The sequence below is a fragment of the Archocentrus centrarchus genome, chromosome 1 (assembly GCF_007364275.1).
Source record: "Archocentrus centrarchus isolate MPI-CPG fArcCen1 chromosome 1, fArcCen1, whole genome shotgun sequence".
Classification (NCBI taxonomy): Eukaryota; Metazoa; Chordata; class Actinopteri; order Cichliformes; family Cichlidae; genus Archocentrus; species Archocentrus centrarchus.
Genome location: NC_044346.1, coordinates 30,386,800 through 30,412,808, shown reverse-complemented (window position 1 = coordinate 30,412,808; position 26,009 = coordinate 30,386,800). Strand labels below are relative to the sequence as shown.

Here is a 26,009-nt window from a genome sequence, read left to right as displayed (position 1 = left end):
GGGGCTTATCACGCAGTGCCCCGCGCTGCACTCGGCCTCTCTGACCACGACATGATCCACCTGATCCCCGCGTACAGACAGAGGCTGAAGCTCTCAAAACCTGTGGTGAGGACAACAAAGCAGTGGACCCGTGAGGCTGTGGAGGAGCTCCGCACATGCTTCGAAACTACAGACTGGGACTCAATGAGGGCTGCCTGTGACAGTCTGGATGACTACACGGACACTGTAACCTCGTATATCCACTTCTGCGAGGACAGCATTGTGCCATCACGCACCAGGGTGAGTTATAACAGTGACAAACCCTGGTTTACTCCCAAACTGAAGCAGCTGTGGATAGAGAAGAGGGAGGCTTTTAAAAGTGGGGACAAAGACTGCTACAAAGAGGCCAAGTACAGGTTTAGCAAGGAAGTGGCCACTGCTAGATCACATCACTCTGAGAATATACAGCAGCAGATCTCAGAGAACGACGCGGCCTCTGTATGGAAAGGTTTTAGGCAGATTACCAACTACAAGCCTAAAACCCCCCACTCCAAAGACGACCTACAAACTGCAAATAGACTGAACGAGTTCTATTATCGTTTTGATGGTCAGTTCAGCAGCCTTCACACCTCCACCAGTCCCAACTACAATACAGCCAACACAAATATTCACCCCCCAACCTCCCCCACTCCCCACACCTCAGAGAAGCCCACATCATCAAGGACTCCCACCCCAGAGTCCCCCTCCTCCCCCACCCCCACAGTCTTTTGTATTCAGGAGGACCAGGTGCTAAAGCAGTTCAGGAGTGTCAAAGCTCGCAAAGCTCCAGGTCCAGATGGTGTCTCACCTGCCACACTGAGACACTGTGCTAACGAGCTTGCCCCATTGTTCACGAACATCTTCAACTCCTCACTGGAGGCTTGCCACGTGCCTGTCTGCTTTAAAACCGCTACCATTGTTCCTGTCCCCAAGAAGCCAAGGATCACTGGACTAAATGACTACAGACCTGTGGCACTGACTTCTGTGGTCATGAAGTCATTTGAGCGTCTGGTGCTGTCCCACCTCAAGTCCCTCACAGCCCCCCTTCTGGACCCCCTGCAGTTTGCCTACAGAGCCAACAGGTCTGTGGACGACGCCATCAACCTGACTCTGCACTTCATCCTACAGCATCTGGACTCCCAGGGAACCTACGCCAGGATCCTGTTTGTGGACTTCAGCTCTGCCTTCAACACCATCATCCCTGATCTCCTCCAAGAAAAGCTGTCCCAGATGAACGTGCCTGATCCCATCTGCAGGTGGATCACTGACTTCCTGACGAACAGGAAGCAGCACGTGAGGCTGGGGAAGAATGTCTCGGACTCCCGGACCATCAGCACTGGCACTCCTCAGGGCTGTGTCCTCTCTCCTCTGCTCTTCTCCCTGTATACCAACTGCTGCACCTCTGACCACCAGTCTGTCAAGCTTATTAAGTTTGCAGACGACATGACTCTCATCGGACTCATCTCAGACGGGGACGAGTCGGCCTACAGGATGGAGGTCAAACGTCTGGCGTCCTGGTGCAGCCACAATAACCTGGTACTGAACGCCCAGAAGACAGTGGAGATTATAGTGGACTTTAGGAAGCACACAGCCCCTCTACCCTCCATCATCCTGACTGACACCCCCATCACCACAGTGGACTCTTCTCGCTTCCTGGGAACTACCATCACCCAGGACCTCAAGTGGGAGCCCACCATCACCTCTGTCATCAAAAAGGCCCAGCAGAGGATGTACTTCCTGCGGCAGTTGAAGAAATTCAACTTGCCAGCAAGGACCATGGTGCAGTTCTATACTGCCATCATTGAGTCCATCCTCACCTCCTCCATCACTGTGTGGTACGCTGGAGCCACCACTAGGGACAAACAGAGACTACAGCGCGTTGTGCACTCTGCTGAGAAGGTGATTGGCTGTAACCTCCCATCTCTCCAGGACCTGTACACCTCCAGGACACTGGGGCGTGCAGGTCGGATCACAGCCGACCACTCTCACCCTGGGCACAGACTTTTTGACCCTCTCCCCTCAGGCAGGAGGCTACGGTCCATACGGACCAGAACCTCCCGCCATAAGAACAGTTTCTTCCCCTCTGCTGTTGGACTCATGAACAATTACCCTAAGACTGTTACTACCACCCTCCACAAACGCTGATGACCTTATGTCTATGCACCTGTCTGACTGCACTGATGTACATATTAGTGGAATATAGTCTACATTCTTTTATCTTTTAATTAGTCTCTGCACTGTATATTTTGTAATTTTGTAATATTGTGCTATAGTTATAGCTCTAATATCTCTGTATATTTGCAATTTGTATACTTGTATATTGTCTTATAGTTTTTATACTTTGTTTTTTTTCTGTAAGCACGAAGTACCGCAGCAATTTCCTAATGCTGTGAACCTGTTCACCCATATGGCAATAAAAACCTTCTGATTCTGATTCTGATTCTGATTTAATTACAGGCAAAGACCAATGATCCTATACTCACAGACGACAGACAAGCTTCAGCAGAGATGAGGGCTAATCCATACAGGAGCAACAGCAACAGTTTTATCCATATAGGTAAGAAAAATCCTGAAGAATCATTGCATACAAGTAAAGTGTAAAAATGTAATGGTAGGTAGAAGTGGAAATGTACTGGGTGAAACATTCACTAAAATAAATCTGTTCAATTTATTGCTCTTATTGAAACATGTCTAATTTGCAGGCATGGATACAGCCGAGCTGACATTAGGAGACAACCTAAAAATCAACCTCAATCTCAACAAGCCATCAGGTCAAAATCAAGATATCACTTATCTCGTAAGAAATGTTTTTTGTTTATTTATTTAGCACATATGTAACTATTTTTGCTGTGGGCCAACAATCAGTCCTGTACATATATATGTACTTGAGGTATTAAGTACTGATGTGTAAATCTGTTTCCCCAGATCCAGAGCAGAGGTCAGGTAGTGAAATATGGCCGTTACAATGCAAGAGGCCAACAACTGATTTCCCTGATTGCACCAATCACCAAAGAAATGCTGCCATCGTTCCGGATCATAGCTTACTACCATCCAAGTCCTACTGAAGTGGTATCAGACTCTGTTTGGGTGGATGTAAAAGACACCTGCATGGGCACTGTAAGAGACTCAACAGAGATGTGGAAGAGCGAATCTTGGACAGATAAAATGCACAGATGTTACGCATTTCTACAGCAGAGCATATATTTTAACATGTACAAATCTGCATGTCACACCTTTAGCTGAAACTGGAGTCAGCAAGACCTGCTGCAGTCTATGAGCCTCGCAAGATGCTTAGTCTGAAAATCACAGGAGATCCAGAAGCCACAGTGGGACTGGTTGCAGTTGACAAAGGCGTCTACGTCCTGAACAACAAGCACCGCCTGACACAGAAAAAGGCAACTTTTCTATTATTTTAGCAGTATTATTTTTATAAGTATTGCATACACTCCAAAAACTTGAATCTAAATGTGAATCCTATGTGAGGGTGAATTTAATGTATTGTACCTGTTTATTTTCAGGCCTACTTTTTAATAGACTTGTGAACCGTGCTTGTGTCACATCAGCCACATGCAAGTCCTCTTAAATTTGCTGTTACACAATGTCTGTTTGACTTACATCCTGTATGTGTTTGTATTTCTAACATGCAGGTGTGGGACATAGTAGAAAAGTATGACACAGGCTGCACCCCAGGTGGAGGAAAGGACAGTATGAGTGTCTTCTTTGATGCTGGGCTGTTGTTTGAGACAAACACTGCTTCTGGGACTGCATATAGACAAGGTGACAATATTTTACTCAACAGAATACCCTAATTTCTCCCCCATGGTCTAATGGGGTTGCAAGTGTACTTTTCACTCTGCAAAATTTATTTTTCTTTAGGCTTCAGTGTTGTATCCTTGAAGAATGTTGGGGTTTCCTGTTCATCACAAACATACCATTAGAGTTCAAACACTCTATTTTCTAGTGGTTTGCTGCTGATCAATTTTTAAATGTAACTTTTTCACTTTGTTTTGTGACAGTGGCAAAAATTTCAGCAAGCGATGTGGGCATGTAAAACTAATATTATCTGCTTTTATATGCCAAATAGTTTTGGTTTTATATGCCCACTAGACATATTTTAGATTATGCTTTCATCATATTTTTGCTGAAAAGACAAAGGAACACAACTTTGAGGCATTTTCATTTCACCAATCACAGCTGATCTTTTAGTTATATATATTTTTTAAATTAATTATTAAAACATTATTTCTGTCATGTTTCTAGGATCCAACAAATATGATGTGTCATTTTGTTCATATCAAAGTAACAAAAACCAAGTTCAGTCTCAGGCCTGTCGGTAGATTTTGTCTCTGTTGCATTTTACAGAAATGAAATGTGAGCCCGCTAACAGGAAGAAACTTAACACTGCTACACTGGACGTCAGAACCAGCTTATGTAAGAATCCCTGCTCTAAATAAATAAACATTTAAATCCTTTTTTCCCCTTCACATATCACTGTTTTTATTTTTGTCAGGCTATGTGTTAGAAAAAAGATGAAAATGTGAAAAGATGAAAATCGTTACTTTAGCTTTTGACATCATTACAATCATTTGTATTTATTAAAAAAAAAACATGTTTACAACAATATTTGGAACTTTACAGTGAATCGTTCTTCTTATCCTTCTACAAACTTCTTTCTTTCCAGTAAAAAATTATACAGACCAATTAGAAAGTGAGTGCTGTTTGGATGGCATGAGGGAAACCCCCCTTTCATACACCTGTGAGGTATGCAGCAAGTACACTGTGGATGGTCCAGCCTGTCGTGATGCTTTCCTGCGCTGCTGCAAGGCAGTGGAAAATCTTCGTGCAGAGAAGAGGGAGGAAAAACTCAAGCTGGCTCGCAGTAAGTGACAGACACAAGAGATGGTCGGTGGTTATCTATAGCAATACGGTTTGTCATAAAACATAAAATGATATAATTTTTCCTCAAAATTCAGGTGAGGGAGAAGACAACAGTTTCATGGACAGCACTGATATTATTACTCGCACCAGGTTCCCTGAAAGTTGGCTGTGGTCAGATATTAAACTGCCACCTTGCCCAGGAAACACACCTAACTGGTGAGTCATGTGCAAACTTTACGCACACACACAAATGAGCTGATAAATTAATTAATTAAAGCAGTAACATTTAAGCTACCCCTCAAACTGTTAATACTTTTCTGTGTTTCAGTGCCACGACATCAGCTGAGAAAAGGGTTCCTTTGCAAGATTCAATCACAACCTGGCAGTTCACTGCCATTGGTCTGTCAAGAACTCACGGTGAGGATTCAGTGATAAAAATAGGACTTTTATCTGTCCCTCACTTCACATACAGGTGCTGCTCATAAAATTAAAATATCATGAAAAAGTTGATTTATTTCAGTAATTCCATTCAAAAAGTGAAAGTTGTATATTATATTTATTCATTACACACAGACTGATATATTTCAAATGTTTGTTTCTTTTAATTTTTCATGATTATAACTGACAACTAATGAAAACCCCAAATTCAGTATCTCAGAAAATTAGAATATTACTTAAGACCAATACAAAAAAAGGATTTTTAGAAATGTTGGCCAACTGAAAAGTATGAACATGAAAAGTATGAGCATGTACAACACTCAATAATTAGTTGGGGCTCCTTTTGCATGGATTACTGCAGAAATGCGGCGTGGCATGGAGTCGATCAGTCTGTGGCACTGCTCAGGTGTTATGAGAGCCCAGGTTGCTCTGATAGTGGCCTTCAGCTCTTTTGAATTGTTGGCTCTGGCATGTCACATCTTCCTCTTCACAATACTCCATAGATTTTCTACAGGGTGAAGGTCAGGCGAGTTTGCTGGCCAATTAAGAACAGGGATACCATGGTCCTTAAAGCAGGTACTGGTAGCTTTGGCACTGTGTGCAGGTGCCAAGTCCTGTTGGAGAATGAAATCTGCATCTCCATAAAGTTGGTCAGCAGCAGGAAGCATGAAGTACTCTAAAATTTCCTGGTAGACGGCTGTGTTGACCTTGGACCTCAGAAAACAGTGGACCAACACCAGCAGATGACATGGCACCACACACCATCACTGACTGTGGAAACTTTACACTGGACCTCAAGCCACGTGGATTCTCTGCCTCTCCTCTCTTCCTCCAAACTCTGGGACCTTGATTTCCAAAGAAAATGCAAAATTTACTTTGATCAGAGAACATAACTTTGGAGCACTCAGCAGCAGTCCAGTCCTTTTTCTCTTTAGCCCAGGCGAGACGCTTCTGATGGTGTCTCTTGTTCAAGAGTGGCTTGACACAAGGACTGCGACAGATGAAACCCATGTCTGCATACGTCTGTGCGTGGTGGTTCTTGAAGCACTGACTGTAGCGGCCCCTTGGATGGTATAAACCAAACACGTAGAGTTTCAAACGGGTGTCGTTTATTTCTCTTCCTTTGGTAAGCACCAGACAGTGGTACTGTGACACTTTGCCATCTTGACACCGTGAAAACTACAGAACAAAGCAGATATAATTCACAAACAATTCTTATGAACATTATGTTACAGTATTAGTCACAATTCCAAATAGTAAATAAGTGTTAACAACTCCATAACCTTTCCTTTAAATAAACAAATAAAACTTTCAAACACATATTACAGGCAATCTTGACAAACTATGCAATTTACTCATATGAACAAATGAAATGACACTTTTCAGGTAAAACAAATAACATTTGTCATAGAGTGTACAATCAACATTTCTATACCTCATTCCGCTCTCCAAGGGCGCTAATCAAGTTTTAGACCCGGACCTCTCCGCTAGCGAGCTCTGCACTAAAGAGCGTGCGTGGGAAAAAAAAGAGCGAAACAGTAAAGATAATGCAACAAATGACAAGACAAGCTTGTGTCTTACGAACATCAACTTATAAACAATAAATACCACTTGGCTTTCTTCGTCTTCCACCTCACAACGTTATCTACACGTAGAGCCAAACCAGACGGCCGCAGAGTGTTGGCATGGCAACCGTAAACATAACCTTTCAAAATAAAAGCGCAACACGGCAAGAACAAACTGAAAGTTGCGAGCACACCCGGAGCCACCCATAAACACTCACTATAAAAGGAGAATGTTCATCACATTTAGTAGGCATTTACACTCCCACCAAATCCTGTTGTAATGAATGAACTAATACAGGAGTAAATGAATTTACACAGGATTTCTTGAACCTACTAAACGAATAACTTCAAGCAGTGCTATTAAATGTGCATAGGTATAGATCATACACAATACAGCAGCGTACTCACAAATTGCCACTCAGTTTGTTGAAATCAGCTCTCTAAGAGAAGTACCAATTTTTGAACTGGTCGCTCAATAACTGAAGGTTTAATGGGGGCATTTTGTTTTTCTTGAGATTTTCGTTCCCCAACTTGCACTTTGACTCGACGAACTAGGCCGTCACTGCCTTGAGCAGCCTCCACCACTCGACCTAGTTGCCACTGGTTTCTCGGGAGGTTGTCATCTTTGATAATAACGATATCATTCACTTTGAGGTTGCGTTGGGGTATATGCCATTTCTGTCTTGTGGATATATTGAGCAGATACTCTCTTTTCCAACGACTCCAGAACTGTTCTATCAGATACTGAACTCGTCTCCACCTCTTGGTTGCATACAGATCCTCCTTCACAAATACTCCTGGCGGAGGAAGAGGAACTTTAGATTTCATCATAATGAGATGATTAGGTGTTATAGGCTCTGGCATCTGAGGATCATTGATTCCATCCACTGTCAATGGGCGGCTATTAACGATAGCCATGGCTTCATAAAACAGTGTTCTTAGGGAAGCATCATCAATTCGGCCTGTGCATTGCGCAAGGGTGGCATTCAGCACGTTTTTCACAGTTCTGATCTGACGTTCCCAAACACCACCTGCATGACTAGCGGAGGGGGCGTTGAAAACAAATTCACATTGTTTCTCAGTCAAGAAGATTTCTAGTAGCTTGGAGTCACATTGTTTAAGCGTTTCCTTAAACTCATTTCGCGCTCCAACGAAATTAGACCCCTGGTCACAATGCAGTTGTCGAACAGCTCCTCTGATGCTTATAAAGCATCGCAGGGCATTGATAAATGAGTCTGTTGACAAATCTTCAAGCATTTCAATGTGGACAGCTCTGGAACATAGACATGTGAAAATCAGGCCATATCTTTTGTATTCTTTGCGAGCTTTCTTTACAATAAATGGACCAAAACAGTCCATGCCACTATACGTGAAGGGTGCAGTAGCTTCCACACGTTCTTTAGGGAGTTCTGCCATTTGCTGTTTCTCCGTCGGTCGTCTAAGTTTTCTGCATAGCACACAGGTGTGTATCAACTTAGCAACCAGCTTGCTCCCTCCAATGACCCAGAATCCATTGGTCCTAAGCTCCATTTGGGTTTGACATCGACCCTGATGACATGTCTTAGCATGGTAGTGGGATACGATCAACTTAGTGATGTGGCTGTCATTAGGAAGGATGACTGGATGTTTCACCTTGTGACAGAGAGATGACTGTTTCAATCTCCCACCAACACAGAGAAGCCCTTCATACAAAATAGGGTTGAGACTGAAAAGAGAACTTGATTTTGGGAGGTCCCTGCCACTCTGAAGCATTTTCCATTCATGGGGGAAGGCTTGCCGCTGAACAAGCTTCACCACTTCCTCCGCAGCCTTCTCACGCTCTTCAACAGCCACATGTTCACTATGCTGTTTCTGTCTAGAACCCAACCTCTTAATTCTTGCAACCACTTTGATAAGTGGTGTCCAAGATGAAAAGTGACTCAGACGTTTGAGGATGTCACTGCAATTAAGTGTTTCAGTTACTAGCACCTGGATTGACTTAACTTCAGGATCACCAACCAGTACTTCTGTTTGAACGCTGGGTGAGAGATGCAATTCTTGCTCCCAGAGAAATTTGGGTCCTTGAAGCCAATTTGTTGATTGAATGCCCGCTGCACTAAGACCTCGGGATGCGTGGTCAGCTGGGTTTTCTGAGGTGTCCACATAATGCCACTGACTGGGGTCACTGTTATCTCGAATCAGTTGTACTCGATTTGCAACAAATGTGTGGAACCTGCGAGCATCGTTGTTGATATAGCCTAATACAACTTGCGAATCTGTCCAGTAAAACTCTTCGTCGATCTTCATATCAAGTTCGCTTCTCAGCATCACACTGATTTTTGTAGAAACAACTGCTGCTGAGAGTTCCAGTCTTGGGATACTCATGATCTTCATGGGTGCAACCCGTGCCTTTGCCATTACAAGACTGCAATGAACCTCATTGTTGTCATTTATGTACCTGAGGTAAGAGCATGCACCATATCCCACACAGCTGGCATCTGAAAAATGATGCAGCTCTATCCTAACAATGTTATGGAAGTTCTGTGGGTGATAACATCTCGAAATTGAGACCTCTTTCAATGTGTTAAGACCCTTTATCCACTCCTCCCACCGTGGCTTCACATCTTTTGGGAGGGGATCATCCCATCCGATGCCTCTGTGACACAGCTCTTGAAGGACACGCTTTCCACTTAGGCTAAATGGAGCAATGAATCCAAGTGGATCATAAAGAGAGGCAATGACTGACAGTGAACCACGACGGGTTGCTGGCTGATCTTTCAGGCTGATGTTAAAGCTGAATGTGTCACCCTTTGTCGACCACTGAATGCCGAGTGTACGCTCTGATGGGGTGGGGTTCAGCTCTAGAGGTTCAGTGGTTGCTGCTCTTTCTGAGGGTTCAATGCAGGTGAGTACTGTTTCCATGTTCGAGTTGAACTTGTGGAGGCGTAGGCCTCCTCTTTTGCACAGCTCTTGGGACTCAGTGATCAGTTTCACAGCTTCCTCAACTGATGAAACGCTGACTAACCCGTCATCAACATAGAAGTTCTTCTCCATAAATGTTGATGCCACTGGATAGCTAGCATGGTGTTGTCGTGCCAGATGTTTTAAGCCAAAATTGGCACATCCTGGAGATGAGGCAGCCCCGAAAAGATGAACTGCCATCCTGTACTCCTGTGGCTCCTTCTCCAAATCTCCATCCTTCCACCAGAGGAATTTCAGATAGTTCCTGGATTCAGGAGTGACAGAGAACTGATAAAACATTTTTTCAATGTCACAGATAACTGCTATAGCCTCCTTCCTGAAGCGGCATAGCACTCCTACCAGGGAATTGATCAGATCAGGTCCAGTTAGTAGAGTATCGTTTAGAGAAACACCCTGGAATTTGGCTGAACAGTCAAATACAACTCTCAGTTTACCTGGTTTTCTGGGATGATATATTCCGTGATGTGGAAGGTACCACTCTGTCTTCTCCTCAGATGCTGTAGGGGCAAGCTCTGCCTCACCCTTGTTGATTATTTCCTCCATGAATGCTTTGTATTCATCGTAATATTGTTTGTTGGCCTTTAGCTTCTTCTTAAGACACTGAAGGCGAACTGTGGCTAACCTCTTGTTGTTTGGTAGAGCGGGTGGACTGTTCCCCTTGAAAGGGAGGGGCATCTCATAATGCCCATCCTCCTTCTGCTTGATGTGTTCATTGAGGAACTGTATGAAATGAACGTCATCCTGGGACACATACTTATTTTCATAAGTTCTCTCATTGAAGTCTGATTCCAAGGCTTTCAGAACATCCGTTGCAGATGGGATTGGCAGGTCCCTTACCTTGAGACGATGCACAAAGCTTTGATTTCCTTGTCGGTCTAGGTGAGGATTTGATGTGCCTATTATGGTCCATCCTAGTTCTGATCGCTGTGCAAATGGTTCATTTTTGCCACCTAACACAACTTCAAGGGGCGCTAATGCTGGTGGACAGTCATATCCGATTAAAAGCCCTACATCACAGTCCTGGACGGGTGGCAATTTGTCTGCCAGGTGCCTGAGGTGAGGCCACAGTAGTGCTGTTTTCTTTGTTGGGATGTACGACTTGTCCACCGGGATAAAGTCGCGGCTGTAGGTCTGCTGCAGTTGGATGTAGTCCATGGAATGGAATCCTCGAACCTGTAGACCATGGACATTCTTGCTTGATATGATTGTGTCGATAGCTGTCATAGTACTAAGTTTCAGCTTTACTGGTCGGGCATCTACATTCAGTTTATCAAGTACATCTTCTAAGACGAACGTTGAATCACTCTGGGTATCCAGTAGTGCATAGGTGAGTACTTCTCTCTCCGGCTCATGCACTGAGGACACGAAGACAGGAACAATAGCTGAGGTAGCAGACACACGATGTGTTGATGTGTGGGACACGACACTGTGAGTATCCAGGCTGGTGCGTTCTTCTGTGGATGTGGAGCCATTTGTTTTTACTTCTAAGGGTCTTTGCTTCCTCTCTTCGTGTAAGCAGGTTGGATGACGACGGCTACAAATGTTACATGTGTGTCGCCTTTTGCAGTCCTTGGTAATATGACCCTTTCTTAAGCACCCAAAGCACAGCCTCGTTTCGAGAATAAATGCCTTTTTATCTTCAATACTTTTTGCAGTAAAGGTGGGGCACTTTGCGATACCATGGGTTTCATTTTTACAAACACAGCAGGGTACTTTTACTTTGCTGTAATTTGTGTCTTGTTTCTCTGGAGTAGAACTCTTAGCGTTTGTGTTGAGAGCTTTGGCTCTCTTTGATGACCTCTCATCTGTATGCTTGAAATCCATTGAGAATGGAGAGGCAATAGGGTTGCAGGCTATTCGTGCCTCTCTATTCAGGAACTTTGTGAAGCATGCAAGATCTGGGTAACTTCCAGATGTATCAAGTGCATCTACAACAATTGGACTCCACTTTCGCACAATCCATTCTGGCAATTTCTTGAGCAACTTGTGGTTTTCCTCACAATCATTAAGGATAGCTAGTCCTTTAATGTGAGAGATTGCCTCAGTGCAGCCTTGAAGAAAGTCAGCGAACTCTCGTAGTGCTAGTGGATCATTTGCACCTATCTTTGGCCATCTTGCAAGCTTATCTCTGAAAGCCCTCTGGATGATGAACGGGTTCCCATACCTGTCTTGTAAAACTTGCCATGCTGCCTTGTATGCGTCCTCTGAGTCTCGATAAAAGAAGCCTTCTACAGCCTTGCGTGCTTCTCCAGCTAGATAATGTTTTAAATAAAACATCTTCTCATTTGCTGGGAGAGGTTTTCTTTCAATAAGAGTTATGAATGAAATCTTCCAGTCTGTAAACCTTAAGGGGTCACCACTGAATATTGTGGGTTCAGGGACCGGCAAGCGGCTCATGCTTAATGAGTTTGCTATTGCTTGGGCTAGACTGTCAGTCTCTTGGGCCACTGTTACTTCAGGAGATGCTCTGTGAGGCTGGAACGAGGCAGCGTCTGGATTCAATCGAGTTGCAGTTTCTGTCTGATGGTAAGCAGAGTTAATTAGATTATCAATCTCTCCGTGGCTCCCCAAACCTTGAAAATCATCATATGCTCTCACCCGAGCTGCTGCTATTGCAACTTCCTTTTCTGCATGCAACTGCTCAAGTTTTGTTCTCTCCTGCTCCAACTGTTGTTGCATTTCGACCTTCCTTTGTTCAAGTTCTGACAAAATTCTTGCTTCTCTAAGCTTCCATTCCCCTTCTAACTTAAGAAGATGCATTTGCTGGGCTTGAATTTCTCTCAAGGCCTTTGCTTGTTCCAGCTTTGCAGCGAGCTCTGCTTCTGCCTCTATTTTGCTATTATGGGTACCTGCTGAACTGGAGTGGTCACTTGATCTCTCTATTGACTCTGATGAGCTTACAGTTTCAGTTTTGGTGTGACCAAAAACAGAGCCATATTCATCTTTGTTTAAGGTTGCTCTCACTCTTTCCTTCTCCAGTTGGTCATTAAAGTCTTCATTAATAGTCTCTAGACGTTTACCTATGAGGTCACAGATTTCCTTTGTTAGAGTACCGCAGGCATCCATTTTTTTGACAATTTCTGGTGTTGTTTTACTGTTACGTAAAATAGGTTCATAGTGCAGGCTTACAGCATCACGCTGCACTTGGATATCTTGTTGGAGCCTGTCGAGGCCCTCTAATGAGCAGAGGGTTTTTAGTTTTGTCCTTGTCTCCCTTGCTACCAGCTTCCAAGAGTCATAGGCCTTACTAAATGCTTTCTCATGTTTTTTGGTGAGTAGATCACACATCTCTTGGCCCTTTTCTGTTAACTTTCTTTCACGGGTGCCAGATCTAGATGGTGTGTCTGTATGTTCACCTGCCTCTTCAGTTGGTGCTTCTGCAGGACTGTCTGTGTTCTCTATCGAGAGGGACATTTTGTTTGCTTATGCAGCTGCCTTACATTGACTATAACCTTTGATTGCCCTAGGTCTGCCTTTACACTTATAAGCTGTAGTTGTCTTTAACCACAGAGTATTATTTACCAGACACTAACAATTTAAAGACGTTCAAAGGGATTTTGTAGCTTGAGCATCAACAACACAAAATGAAGAAGCACTTTGACCTTTAAATCATTTCACAAACAGACATATCCTCTATTGTTAACATTCCATAAACATGTGTCAGTTCCTATTAAATATCAAATTTCAACTGTATCCAGCATTTAAGTTTATCTCCCAAATACAGTGACCTTATATGTGTATTTACACAATCCTCTTCCAGTCCATCCTGCTTCTTGGCATCCAGTCTCTCCTGACACTGGAGGTGAATCCTAAGAGTACTCTTTGTTTCAAATCTTGCCTGGGGGGGGGGGGGGGGGGGGGGGGGGGGGCTGGGTGCGAATTCAACTGTTCATTAGCTGTACCTTGCATGTGATGGCTTAAGCGCAGGAATTTTCAGACTGGTGCAGCGTTGAGTTTTCACTGTAGCGGCCCCTTGGATGGTATAAACCAAACACGTAGAGTTTCAAACGGGTGTCGTTTATTTCTCTTCCTTTGGTAAGCACCAGACAGTGGTACTGTGACACTTTGCCATCTTGACACCGTGAAAACTACAGAACAAAGCAGATATAATTCACAAACAATTCTTATGAACATTATGTTACAGTATTAGTCACAATTCCAAATAGTAAATAAGTGTTAACAACTCCATAACCTTTCCTTTAAATAAACAAATAAAACTTTCAAACACATATTACAGGCAATCTTGACAAACTATGCAATTTACTCATATGAACAAATGAAATGACACTTTTCAGGTAAAACAAATAACATTTGTCATAGAGTGTACAATCAACATTTCTATACCTCATTCCGCTCTCCAAGGGCGCTAATCAAGTTTTAGACCCGGACCTCTCCGCTAGCGAGCTCTGCACTAAAGAGCGTGCGTGGAAAAAAAAAGAGCGAAACAGTAAAGATAATGCAACAAATGACAAGACAAGCTTGTGTCTTACGAACATCAACTTATAAACAATAAATACCACTTGGCTTTCTTCGTCTTCCACCTCACAACGTTATCTACACGTAGAGCCAAACCAGACGGCCGCAGAGTGTTGGCATGGCAACCGTAAACATAACCTTTCAAAATAAAAGCGCAACACGGCAAGAACAAACTGAAAGTTGCGAGCACACCCGGAGCCACCCATAAACACTCACTATAAAAGGAGAATGTTCATCACATTTAGTAGGCATTTACACTGACTCCAGCTGCAGTCCACTCTTTGTGAATCTCCCCCACATTTTTGAATGGCTTTGGTTTCACAATCCTCTCCAGGGTGCAGTTATCCCTATTGTAGTACACTTTTTTTTTTTTAACATCTTTTCCTTCCCTTCGCCTCTCTATTAATGTGCTTGGACACAGAGCTCTGTGAACAGCCAGCCTCTTTAGCAATGACCTTTTGTGTCTTGCCCTCCTTGTGCAAGGTGTCAAAGGTCGTCTTTTGGACAACTGTTAAGTCAGCAGTCTGATTGTGTAGCCTACAGAACTAGACTGAGAGACCATTTAAAGGCCTTTGCAGGTGTTTTGAGTTAATTAGCTGATTGGAGTGTGGCACCAGGAAATAAATCCGAAGGTGTTGTGGACCTAATGTTGAAAAGCTCTTCTCTGGTGTAAAAATACCCAGAAGAGTGTCCAGACACAGAAATAACGCACAAAAACAAACAAAACAGAGCGCACCGAAGTACCAGGGCATCCATTCGCGGCGCCATCTTGGTTAGATCTATATATATCAATCTGTGTGCAATGAATGAATATAATATACAAGTTTCACTTTTTGAATAGAATTACTGAAATAAATCTACTACCCAATATAAGGTGGGAGGATATAATCGTCATATCGTCCATCTGTCCATGAGGTTTTATCTTTCAGGCTATAGAATCCAAAACCACAAGCCATGAGCCATGAAATTAGACATATGTGTTCTTTGCTCTTCAAAGATGTGCAACATGATATCCATCCATCCATCCATTCATCCATCTGGGCAAAATAGTTTTCAGGATGTCTGCTGAAGGGTTTTCTGTTATGAAATGAGCCTGTAATGTTATTTAGACCTCTAAATTTAGCTCATATTTTTATTGATGACAGGAGGATATCCCCACCATTGATGGGTCTTGTTCTTTTCTTCTTTTTCACTGTTTTCTGCATCTTTTCTTTAAGGAATCTGTGTTGGCGATCCATTTGAGGTCATTGTCAGGAAGGATTTCTTCATTGATCTCAGGCTGCCTTATTCTGCTGTCCGTGGAGAACATACAGAAATTAAAGCAATCCTCCACAACTACAGCCCTGATGTAATTACTGTAAGTACAGAACAACAGTAATTACTTGCCTGAAACACAGTGCTGTTCATGTGTCATCTTGTGCAGTTTATTATTTGCATTGCAGCTTTGTGTTCTCAAAATCATTCACTTTTTGGGGTCATTACATTTCCTCATTCCTCATTGTTGGTTTATCATCAACCAAAACTTATGAGTATGATCACTTTTTCATGTTGTCTATTAATTTTCTATAAATAAGGAAGTACTGAAAATGCCAAAAGTGAGGACTGAGGACTTTATATCTTTATATTCTTCATTTTGAACCAACAGACATCTTAGTCTCCTCTTCCATCTCTGTCCTTTTTTAAAGGCACGTGTGGAGTTGTTTGAGGAGACGCACGTGTGCAGCTCAGCCTCCAAACGTGGGAACTATACTCAGCTGGTCACCGTTGGGGCCGAGACTACACAATTGGTACCCTTCATCATTATTCCCATGAAAGAGGGAGAGCGGCGCATTGAGGTTAAAGCAGCTGTCAGGAACTCATTTCTCAATGATGGAGTCATGAAGACGCTGCGGGTGGTGGTAAGAGAAGCAGTTTTGCTATTTGCATGTCGTAAAATATGTCTTTTATCAATTCCCTATTAAACAAAACTCTGTTTTCTCATCTGAAGGTAAACAGGCCTCCCAAAACTGTTGAAATGATCCTTTAAGATTGTTGTTTGTTGAGGTTTAGGCACAAAACAGGGACAGACAGAAACAATAAAAAGGAATCTGACTCAGTCCCAGGCCACACATCAGACTGATAATTTTGTATGTGTTGATTAGGGCTGTCACTACATGATTATCATTACTAAAAGAATTTCCTTTTAATAATTATTAGGGTCCAAGTACGAAATGTGTGAAGGCCCTATTGTAATATTATAATGATATTTGGTGTAGAAATTATAAAAAAAAAAACTGTTCAAAAAATAATGTTTAATTAAAACCGCAAGCGATGATGATCAGGCCCTCGCACCCGTGGCACGCGTCAACCCGAGGCACACTCCGAGGTTTTTTGATTGTGGTGGTGTACAGAAGGTCTGTAGCAAGTTTAATTCGCTTATGAGAAAATATAGGTTTTGCTCTCCATGTAGACCCAATGGAATATTTGGGGGGTGGTCACGGCTCCAACGTGCAAAATAGGGCATGTGTGAATAACTTTTTTGATCAGAATGATTCAAGAATGTAGAACAAATTTTCATACATTTCAGAGAAACTAATTTTGTGGACCCTATACAAATGTTCATTTGCTTCTGTAGGGGGCGCTCTTGTATCTATAGCCTTGAATATTGACTCGGTGTGTAACTTTGCAAAAACGATGTCGGACTCTGTAGTTTTCTCTGGGCCCCTCCCCAATCAGACCAGGAGCGACATGTTTAGCCGCATGTTCTCCTTGAATCGCTGGCTGTCTGAGTGGTGTCCAAAAAATGACGTGGGCTTCATAGATAATTGGCAAAGTTTCTGGGGAAAACCTGGTCTTGTTAGGAGAGACAGCATCCATCCCACTTTGGATGGAGCAGCTCTCATTTCTAGAAATCTGGCCAAATTTATTAACCCTCCTAAAACCTGACTACCCAGGGTTGAGACCAGGAAGCAGAGTTGCAGTCTTACACGCCTCTCTGCAGCTTCTCTCCTCCTGCCATCCCCCCAAAACCCCATCCCCATAGAGTCGGTGCCTGCTCCCAGACCACCAAAAACCAAAGCTAAAATCAGCAAAAAACTATTTAAGCATAAAAATTCAAAAACAATAAATAATACAGCTTCATCAACTGCACCAAAGAATAAAACAATTAAATGTGGATTGTTAAACATTAGGTCTCTCTCTTCCAAGTCCCTATTAGTAAATGATTTAATAATTGATCAAAGTATTGATTTATTCTGCCTTACAGAAACCTGGTTACAGCAGGATGAATATGTTAGTTTAAATGAATCAACACCCCCGAGTCACAGTAACTGTCAGAATGCTCGAAGCACAGGTCGAGGAGGAGGATTAGCTGCAATCTTCAATTCCAGCTTATTAATTAATCAGAGACCCAGACAAAGTTTTCATTCTTTTGAAAGCCTGACTCTTAGTCTTGTCCATCCTAATTGGGAAAATCAAAAACCTGTTTTATTTGTTATTATCTATCGTCCACCTGGTCCCTACTCAGAGTTTCTGTCTGATTTCTCAGACTTTTTATCTGATTTAGTGCTCAGTTCAGATAAAATAATTATAGTGGGTGATTTCAACATCCATGTAGATGCTGAGAATGACAGCCTCAACACTGCATTTAATCTATTGTTAGATTCAATTGGCTTCTCTCAAAATGTAAAGGAGCCCACCCACCACTTTAATCATACTCTGGATCTTGTCCTAACATATGGCATAGAAACTGAAGACCTAACAGTATTCCCTGAAAGCCCCCTCCTGTCTGATCATTTCTTAGTAACATTTACATTTACTTTAATGGATTACACAGCAGTGGGGAATAAGTTTAATTACAGTAGAAGTCTTTCTGAAAGTGCTGTAACTAAGTTTAAGGATCTAATTCCTTCATTGTTATGCTCTTCAGTGCCATGTGCCAACACAGTGCAGAGCAGCTACCTAAACTCTGCTCCCAGTGAGGTCGATTATCTCGTCAATAGTTTTACATCCTCACTGCGTATAACTTTGGATTCTGTGGCTCCTCTGAAAAGGAAAGCTTCAAATCAGAAGTGCCTGACTCCGTGGTATAATTCACAAACGCACAGCTTAAAGCAGATAACCCGAAAGCTGGAGAGGGAATGGCGTCTCACTAAATTAGAAGATGCTCATTTAGCCTGGAAAAAGAGTTTGTTGCTCTATAAAAAAGCCCTCCGTAAAGCTAAGACATCTTACTATTCATCATTAATTGAAGAAAATAAGAACAACCCCGGGTTTCTTTTCAGCACTGTAGCCAGGCTGACAAAGAGTCAGAGCTCTGTAGAGCCGAGTATTCCTTTCACGTTAACTAGTAGTGACTTCATGGATTTCTTTACAAATTAAATTTTAGACATTCCAGAAAAAATTATTCATAACCATCTCAAAGATTATTCTTCATGTTCGGCTGCTTTCAGCACTGCTGGTATTTGTTTAGACTCTTTTGCTCCAGTTGATCTTTCAGAGTTAACTTCAATAGTTACTTCCTCCAAACCAGCAACATGTTTATTAGATCCCATTCCTACTAGACTGTTCAAAGAAGTCTTTCCAATTATTGATGCTTCAATCTTAAAAATGATCAATCAGTCTTTATTAGTTGGCTATGTACCACAGACCTTCAAGGTGGCTGTAATTAAACCTCTGCTTAAAAAGCCATCACTTGACCCAGCTGTCTTAGCTAATTATAGGCCAATCTCCAACCTTCCTTTTCTCTCAAAGATTCTTGAAAGAGTAGTTGTAAAACAGCTAACTGATCATCTGCAGAGGAACGGTTTATTTGAAGAGTTTCAGTCAGGTTTCAGAATTCATCACAGTACAGAAACAGCATTAGTGAAGGTTACCAATGATCTTCTTACAGCCTCTGACAGTGGACTCATCTCTGTTCTTGTCCTGTTGGACCTCAGTGCAGCTTTTGATACTGTTGACCATAACATTTTATTACAGAGATTAGAGCATACTATAGGTATTAAAGGTACTGCACTGCAGTGGTTTGAATCATATTTATCTCATAGACTCCAATTTGTTCATGTAAATGGGGAGTCTTCTTCAGACAGTAAGGTTAATTATGGAGTTCCACAGGGTTCTGTGCTAGGACCAATTTTATTTACATTATACATGCTTCCCTTAGGCAGTATTATTAGAAAGCACTGCATCAATTTTCATTGTTATGCAGATGATACTCAGCTTTACCTATCAATGAAGCCAGATGACACACATCAATTAGTTAAACTGCAGGAATGTCTTAAAGATATTAAGGCCTGGATGACCTCTAATTTCCTGCTTCTAAATTCAGATAAAACTGAAATTCTTGTTCTCGGCCCCACAAATCTTAGAAACATGGTGTCTAACCAGATACTTACTCTGGATGGCATTACTTTGGCCTCCAGTAACACTGTGAGAAATCTTGGAGTCATTTTTGACCAGGATATGTCCTTCAATGCACATATTAAACAAATATGTAGGACCGCTTTTTTGCATTTGCGCAATATTTCTAAAATTAGAAACATCCTTTCTCAGAGTGATGCTGAAAAGCTCATTCATGCATTTATTACTTCTAGGCTGGATTATTGTAATTCATTATTATCAGGCTGTCCTAAAAGCTTTCTGAAAAGCCTTCAGCTGATCCAAAATGCTGCAGCTAGAGTACTGACAGGGACTAGAAAGAGAGAGCAGATTTCTCCCATATTGGCTTCTCTTCATTGGCTCCCTGTTAAATCTAGAATAGAATTTAAAATTCTTCTCCTCACATACAAGGTCTTGAATAATCAGGCACCATCTTATCTCAAAGACCTCATAGTACCATATCACCCCAATAGAGCACTTCGCTCTCAGACTGCTGGCTTACTTGTGGTTCCTAGGATACTTAAGAGTAGAATGGGAGGCAGAGCCTTCAGCTTTCAGGCGCCTCTTCTGTGGAACCAGCTTCCAGCTTGGATTCGGGAGACAGACACCCTCTCTATTTTTAAGATTAGGCTTAAAACTTTCCTTTATGATAAAGCTTATAGTTAGGGCTGGATCAGGTGACCCTGAACCATCCCTTAGTTATGCTGCTATAGGCCTAGTCTGCTGGGGGGTTCACATAATGCACTGTTTCTCATTCACCTTATTTACTTTGTTTATACTCCACTCTGCATTTAATCATTAATTGATATTAATCTCTGGCTCTCTTCCACAGCATGTCTTTCTCTCCCCTCAGCCCAACCGGTCGCGGCAGATGACTGCCCCTCCCTGAGCCTGGTTCTGCTGGAGGTTTCTTCCTGTTAAAAGGGAGTTTTTCCTTTCCACTGTCGCCAAGTGCTTGCTCATAGGGGGTCGTTTTGACTGTTGGGTTTTCTCTGTATTATTGTAGGGTCTTTACCCACAATACAAAGCACCTTGAGGCGACAGTTTGTTGTGATTTGGCGCTATATAAATAAAATTGAATTGAATTGAATTGAATCCGTAGTTAGTGGTTCAGCCTCGGTCTGTACATGAGTGACTACATTTTCAGGCTGATCAGGCAAAGCATGTGCAAACAAGTGCACAAACAATTTTGGTGGTGAGGGAGAAAAATGAAGGCCAACTTCTACAGCCTGGTGTGACAAGGCCATTTAATATTTTGTAAAACTTTGCACAATTTTTGATGGGCTGCTTGTCTATATGATCTGGAGCCAATTTGGGTTTCCTGTTGGGTTTAGAGCATGGCTCCAAGAGGATTTTTTGTGCGTCTCGATGTGATACATATATGTAGTAAGTTTCATAAATGTACGTGAAACACAGCGGTGGGGCTCGACTTGGGGCGCTACTGAGGCATTTTGGCAGGCCTTTTCCCGATGCCATTAAAATACTTAAATTTTCACCAGCTGTGATGCATGTTCAAAATTTGATGAGTTTTTGAATATGATAAAGCCCCCAAAAAGCAGATTCATTTGCCTGAATAATAATAAGAAGAAACAGAGCAATTACAATAGGGCCTTCGCACGTTTCATGCTCGGGCCCTAATAAACAGAGCAATTACAATAGGGCCTTCACACATTTCGTGCTTGGGCCCTAATTGAAGCCGCAAGCGGTGTTAAAGGCCCTCGCCACCTGTGCGCCAGCGCAAACCCCCAGCGAGCTGCCTGCGAGCCCCGCAAACCCCCAGTGAGCCGCATGCAAGCCTCACAAACACCCAGTGTGCCGCTTCTTCTGCCAAATGTAAAACCTGAGGTAGAGCTGTTATTGTACCAGTTTCCAGTAGGTGGTGCTGCAACCAGCATTAAATGTCATATGGATGTATTGAGGGGTGAGTCCTTATCACAATTTTGAAGTTTGATGTAGATTGGATGTGTCATTGGGTAGCGCTGCGATTATCATTCAATAATGTCATCTGCATATGTTCAGAAGTGGGTCCTTATCATACTTGTGGAGTTTGGTACAGTTTGGACAATGAGTGTTTGAATTAGAGCAACTTCCTTTTTCCAGTAGGTGGTTCAGTAACCGTCATTCAATGTCATATGGATGTGTGCAGGGGTGGGTCCTTATCACACTTGTGAAGTTTGATGCAGATTGGAAAATGAGTATTTGAATTAGAGGAAGTTCCTGTTTCCAGTAGGTGGCACTAGATTGGCATTCCATTTTGTCATATACATGTCTTCAGGGGTGGGTTCTTATCACACTTTTGAAGTTTGAGGGCAATCAGACAAAGTATAAGAGAATGATAAGCAATCTAAATGTAACGGCGAAGGATCGAAGCTCGTCATGGTGCCAAAGGCCACGCCCCTCTGCAATGTAACTTCATCAAGAGCCTTAGTGGGAATGTTTGTGATCAATGTACAGCTCAAAAGACCTGAATAAAGTGTGTCATGCATAAATGTTAGGCTTTCCATTGAAAACCAATGGGGAATTGGGCGCATGGTTACGGGGGCGGCGTGCAAAATGAGGCACGGGTCTCACTGACTTTTTTGATCAGGGTGATATACAGAGTATAATGTGTAAACCCAATTTCATAATTGTAGGAGTAACTAAAATTTCTGAGCTCGATGTAAATTTTAGTTTCATTATGTAGGGGGCACTATTGCGAGAATTGCCATTGTTTCTCCATTTATGGATACAGGGTGGGACTCTACAGAAGTTATTAACCCCTTAACTGGCAAGGGCCCGGTGACGGGCCGTTTGTAGTCCCTTTTATATGGCAGGCTAGACCCTCCCATTTTTATTGACACGTCATTCGGCCAATCATGTAACTGGCTGCACCAAATCACCTGACAAAGCTACGTGACGCCCTCTGAGTATTATTGGCTCTGGGAAACCCATTTCTTAACATGATTGGCCGAATGAGGTGTCAGTCAAAATGGGCGGGTCTAGCCTGCCATATAAATGCACTTCATTCGGCCCGCGGACCAGACGCAGCCGATTAATAGGCTATGAAATGGGTTGTTCAGAGCCAATAATGACCAGAAGGCGTTATGTAGTTTTTGTCAGGTGATTTTTTTTGCTGCCAGTTAAGGGGTTAAAGTTTGGGACAAATCGGGCAAAGCATGCTTGAGTGATGACAAAAAAGGTGAGGGGGAAAAAGGCCAAATTGAACGCCAAGTTCAGCACCCCCTTGTGAAAAGACCGTTTAATATTTTATAAAACCACGCATAACTTTTGATGCCCTATTTGTGTAGATTGTGCTGAGCGATTTTGGTGCCTGTAGGTATAACGCCCTGGAGGAGATGATTCAAATACGAGGCGTGGAAAATCGCTGACTTGGCAAAGGGCAAAGTTCAGGCCAAGATGGCTGACTTCCTGTGTGCTGTGGGGGGGTGGTCCAAGAGGATTTTTTGCTTTGCTTGACATGATCTCTGTGTGACGCGAATTTTGTGGTTCTACGACAAAGTTGATCTTGGCCTCTCCCATAGAAAGCCGAAAAATGGACTTTCCAGGGGGGGCTGTGGAGCCCCCTTTTAGAGTTTGTTCTTGGCAACATTAAACGACAAAGTTGATCTTGGCCTCTCCCATAGAAAGCCGAAAAACTGACTTTTCCAGGAGGCGCTGTGGAGCCCCCTTTTAGAGTTTGCTCTTGGCAACATTAAAAAACAAAATTTTTCACCAGACCTGACCTCCGTAGCGAAAATGGTGAGTTTTCGTATATGCTGAGAGGGTCAAATGTGCGATCAAAGCCCAGAAAGAAAAAGAAAAAGAAAAGAAAAATAATGAAGAACGCTTACGATTCCAATTAGGCGCTTTTCCAGTCACTCTGAAGCATAACTTTTCGGAAACGTCTCGACCTGACCCACGTCCCTATGAGGTCAGGGGTCACTTGCGACCGCGTGCCATGCGACCGTGGGGATTTTTGCACATTTTGGGGTATGTTGCATAGTGAATTCAATAGGCTCCTCGCCGAGACTTCATCGGCTTGGGCCTAATAATAATAATAATAATAAAAATAATAATAATAATAATAAAGAATAATGGAGAATTTGAGCAAAAACAATTAGGCACTGTTCCAGTCACCCTGAAGCATACCTTTTCGGAATCGTCTCGACCTGACCCACATCCCTATGAGGTCAGGGGTCACTTGCGACTGCGTCCCATGCTACCGTGGGGATTTTTGCGCATTTTGGGGTATGTTGCATAGTGATTCCAATAGGCTCCTCGCCAACCCTTGTCGGCTCGGGCCTAATAAACAGAGCAATTACAATAGGGCCTTCGAACATTTCGTGCTTGGGCCCTCATAAGAAACGGAGCAATTACAAATAGGGCCTTCGCACATTTCGTGCTCGGGCCCTAATTACCATATAATAAAAAGTAGGTAACAGTTTAGGTCAAATTTAAATAGATCTGACTTTGTTTGTGTTTTCAGTTTAAAATGGTAAACAATCTGTTTTCTCTGTGTTAAGTCAGTAAAGCAGATACTTTGTGGGACTTATTTTAATGCAAATTTACATAAAAGAGTAGAAACATTATGTCCAATTATTTCAGGCTCTGAGATGTACTGGATGTAACAGCTGGATCTCACTGTTTTGGATGTTGGAGAAATAGACACATACAAAGACCTCAGAAGCTTTATGAATGCTCAAATTGTTGTAGATTTATTTCCTGCTCTTTCTCTGGCTACTCCCATTCTCTTTGCTTTTGGGGTGCTCTGAACTAACGTTAGCTGTTACATTAAAATGTACCGCAGTTTGATGCTCTTTCTTAACTGTACAAACTATGTCACATTTATTCATGCTGGTTTATTTTTTTTTTTACTATCTTTCTTGGAAGAGAAAATATTGAATCTCATTCTATTATCTATTAATGATTTAGAATGTTTGTCTGTTTTCCAGCCTGAAGGTGTACTGGTTAAACAGCCACAGATCATAACTCTAGATCCTGTTAAGAAAGGAGAAAGTAAGTTTATCCGTTAAAAAGCTTCATTATAATTAAGTCATATATCCTTGTTTTTCATGTAATCACTGATCTCCTGACTTCAACATTTGTTCTCTCTTTAGATGGTGTACAGAAGGAAGTTCTCCACAGTAGAATTCCCAAGAGCACTTTGGTTCCAAACACACCTACTAGCACACAGATCTCTGTGACAGGTGAGAGGTATTTAATATTTGGGCCATTTATGTGATCCAATGCCTGTAGCACCCTGAACCATGTACTGGTGTACATTGTTATTGTTCTCATTGGGAACTGACTACCTCAATGGTTATTGTAAAGCTTTGCTTTGTAAAGTTTAACTAATTTATACTATTTTATTTTTAATGCCTGTGCATACAGGGAGAGAACAAATGTCTCATCTGCTGGAGAACGCCATTAATGGTACCTCAATGGGCTCTCTAATCACACAACCCTCAGGCTGTGGAGAGCAGAACATGATCAGAATGACCCTGCCTGTTATTGCAACCTTGTATTTAGACAGAACCAACCAGTGGGAAACTGTGGGCTTTGGGAAACGCAATGAAGCCCTCCAACATATAAAAACTGGTAGGCTGTCACATAGGCACCATAGATTGTTTGTTTCTGGATAAACAGATAAGAATCAGTGAAAAGTTGAATAGCAGTAAGTAAAAAGTTTGCTGTTTGTTTGTTTGTTTGTTTTTTGTTTCATCAAGGCTACACAAACGAGTTGGCCTACCGTAAAGCAGATGGGTCTTTTGCTGCATTTATGTCCCGCCCAACTAGCACCTGGTGAGGCACCTATGAACATACATTTATTCATACAATAATTTGCACATTCTGCCTTAATTTCAGATTTTGCACTGTATTTTATGGACAAAAAAATTAAACTAAGTTTACTATTGTTCCCCCTCCTCTCTATAAGGCTGACTGCCTATGTCGCCAAGGTGTTTGCAATGGCCCATAATCTGATTATAATACAAAGTAATGTGATCTGTGATGCTGTCAAGTATCTGATTCTGAAAGGACAACAACCTGATGGCGTTTTTAAAGAATTTACAACTGTAATCCATGGAGAGATGACTGTGAGTGCAGTGATTTTATTAACACCAGTTCTTCATCTGTACTTAAAGTATAAAAATAAATGCGATGCCAGTTATCACCTTTTATGATAATAACATTGATATATGTTTGTGTGATGTATAGGGTGATGTGGCCGGCTTAGATTCAGATGCCTCCATGACAGCCTTCTGCCTCATTGCCATGCAGGAATCACGTGGAATATGTTCTGAGACAGTCAATGTGAGTATCTCACCTGAATGCAAGGTT

General features: G+C 42.3%; 2 protein-coding genes and 1 long non-coding RNA gene across 4 annotated transcripts in view; 1 reads left to right on the top strand and 2 right to left on the bottom strand.

Annotated features, from left to right (window-relative positions):
- The window catches only part of LOC115788390 (complement C3-like), a 54,223-nt gene that overhangs the window by 10,382 nt on the left and 17,832 nt on the right, over window positions 1-26,009 (top strand). The window contains exons 12-28 of the mRNA XM_030741395.1: window positions 2,476-2,575; window positions 2,721-2,815; window positions 2,944-3,135; window positions 3,258-3,413; window positions 3,666-3,795; window positions 4,381-4,449; window positions 4,700-4,897; window positions 4,992-5,112; window positions 5,225-5,313; window positions 15,554-15,693; window positions 16,022-16,234; window positions 24,623-24,686; window positions 24,788-24,877; window positions 25,062-25,268; window positions 25,397-25,472; window positions 25,606-25,765; window positions 25,887-25,982. Coding sequence (XP_030597255.1) covers window positions 2,476-2,575; window positions 2,721-2,815; window positions 2,944-3,135; window positions 3,258-3,413; window positions 3,666-3,795; window positions 4,381-4,449; window positions 4,700-4,897; window positions 4,992-5,112; window positions 5,225-5,313; window positions 15,554-15,693; window positions 16,022-16,234; window positions 24,623-24,686; window positions 24,788-24,877; window positions 25,062-25,268; window positions 25,397-25,472; window positions 25,606-25,765; window positions 25,887-25,982 — 2,196 coding nt within the window. The remainder of the gene's footprint in view (window positions 1-2,475; window positions 2,576-2,720; window positions 2,816-2,943; window positions 3,136-3,257; window positions 3,414-3,665; window positions 3,796-4,380; window positions 4,450-4,699; window positions 4,898-4,991; window positions 5,113-5,224; window positions 5,314-15,553; window positions 15,694-16,021; window positions 16,235-24,622; window positions 24,687-24,787; window positions 24,878-25,061; window positions 25,269-25,396; window positions 25,473-25,605; window positions 25,766-25,886; window positions 25,983-26,009) is intronic.
- On the bottom strand, window positions 6,386-12,223 carry LOC115788399 (uncharacterized). 2 transcript variants are annotated; one of them, XM_030741414.1, is made up of 4 exons: window positions 10,295-12,223; window positions 6,943-10,195; window positions 6,770-6,836; window positions 6,386-6,513 (listed from the first exon to the last, which is right to left on the bottom strand). In XM_030741414.1, the coding sequence occupies exons 1-2, from the start codon at window positions 12,135-12,137 to the stop codon at window positions 7,332-7,334; spliced, it is 4,707 nt and encodes a 1,568-aa protein (XP_030597274.1). In that variant the 5' UTR covers window positions 12,138-12,223; the 3' UTR covers window positions 6,386-6,513; window positions 6,770-6,836; window positions 6,943-7,331. The 2 variants fall into 2 exon arrangements, with proteins under 2 accessions (XP_030597274.1, XP_030597267.1); XM_030741407.1 differs by having other exon boundaries at window positions 6,943-12,223.
- On the bottom strand, window positions 13,770-14,581 carry LOC115788414 (uncharacterized). Its single transcript, XR_004020586.1, has 3 exons — window positions 14,378-14,581; window positions 14,205-14,271; window positions 13,770-13,948 (listed from the first exon to the last, which is right to left on the bottom strand). It is a non-coding gene; the product is annotated as an uncharacterized LOC115788414 (long non-coding RNA).

Bases quoted from the DNA above. Each gene is read 5' to 3' on its own strand.
- LOC115788399 (XM_030741407.1), bottom strand. From the start codon at position 12,137: ATGTTTTATTTAAAACATTATCTAGCTGGAGAAGCACGCAAGGCTGTA.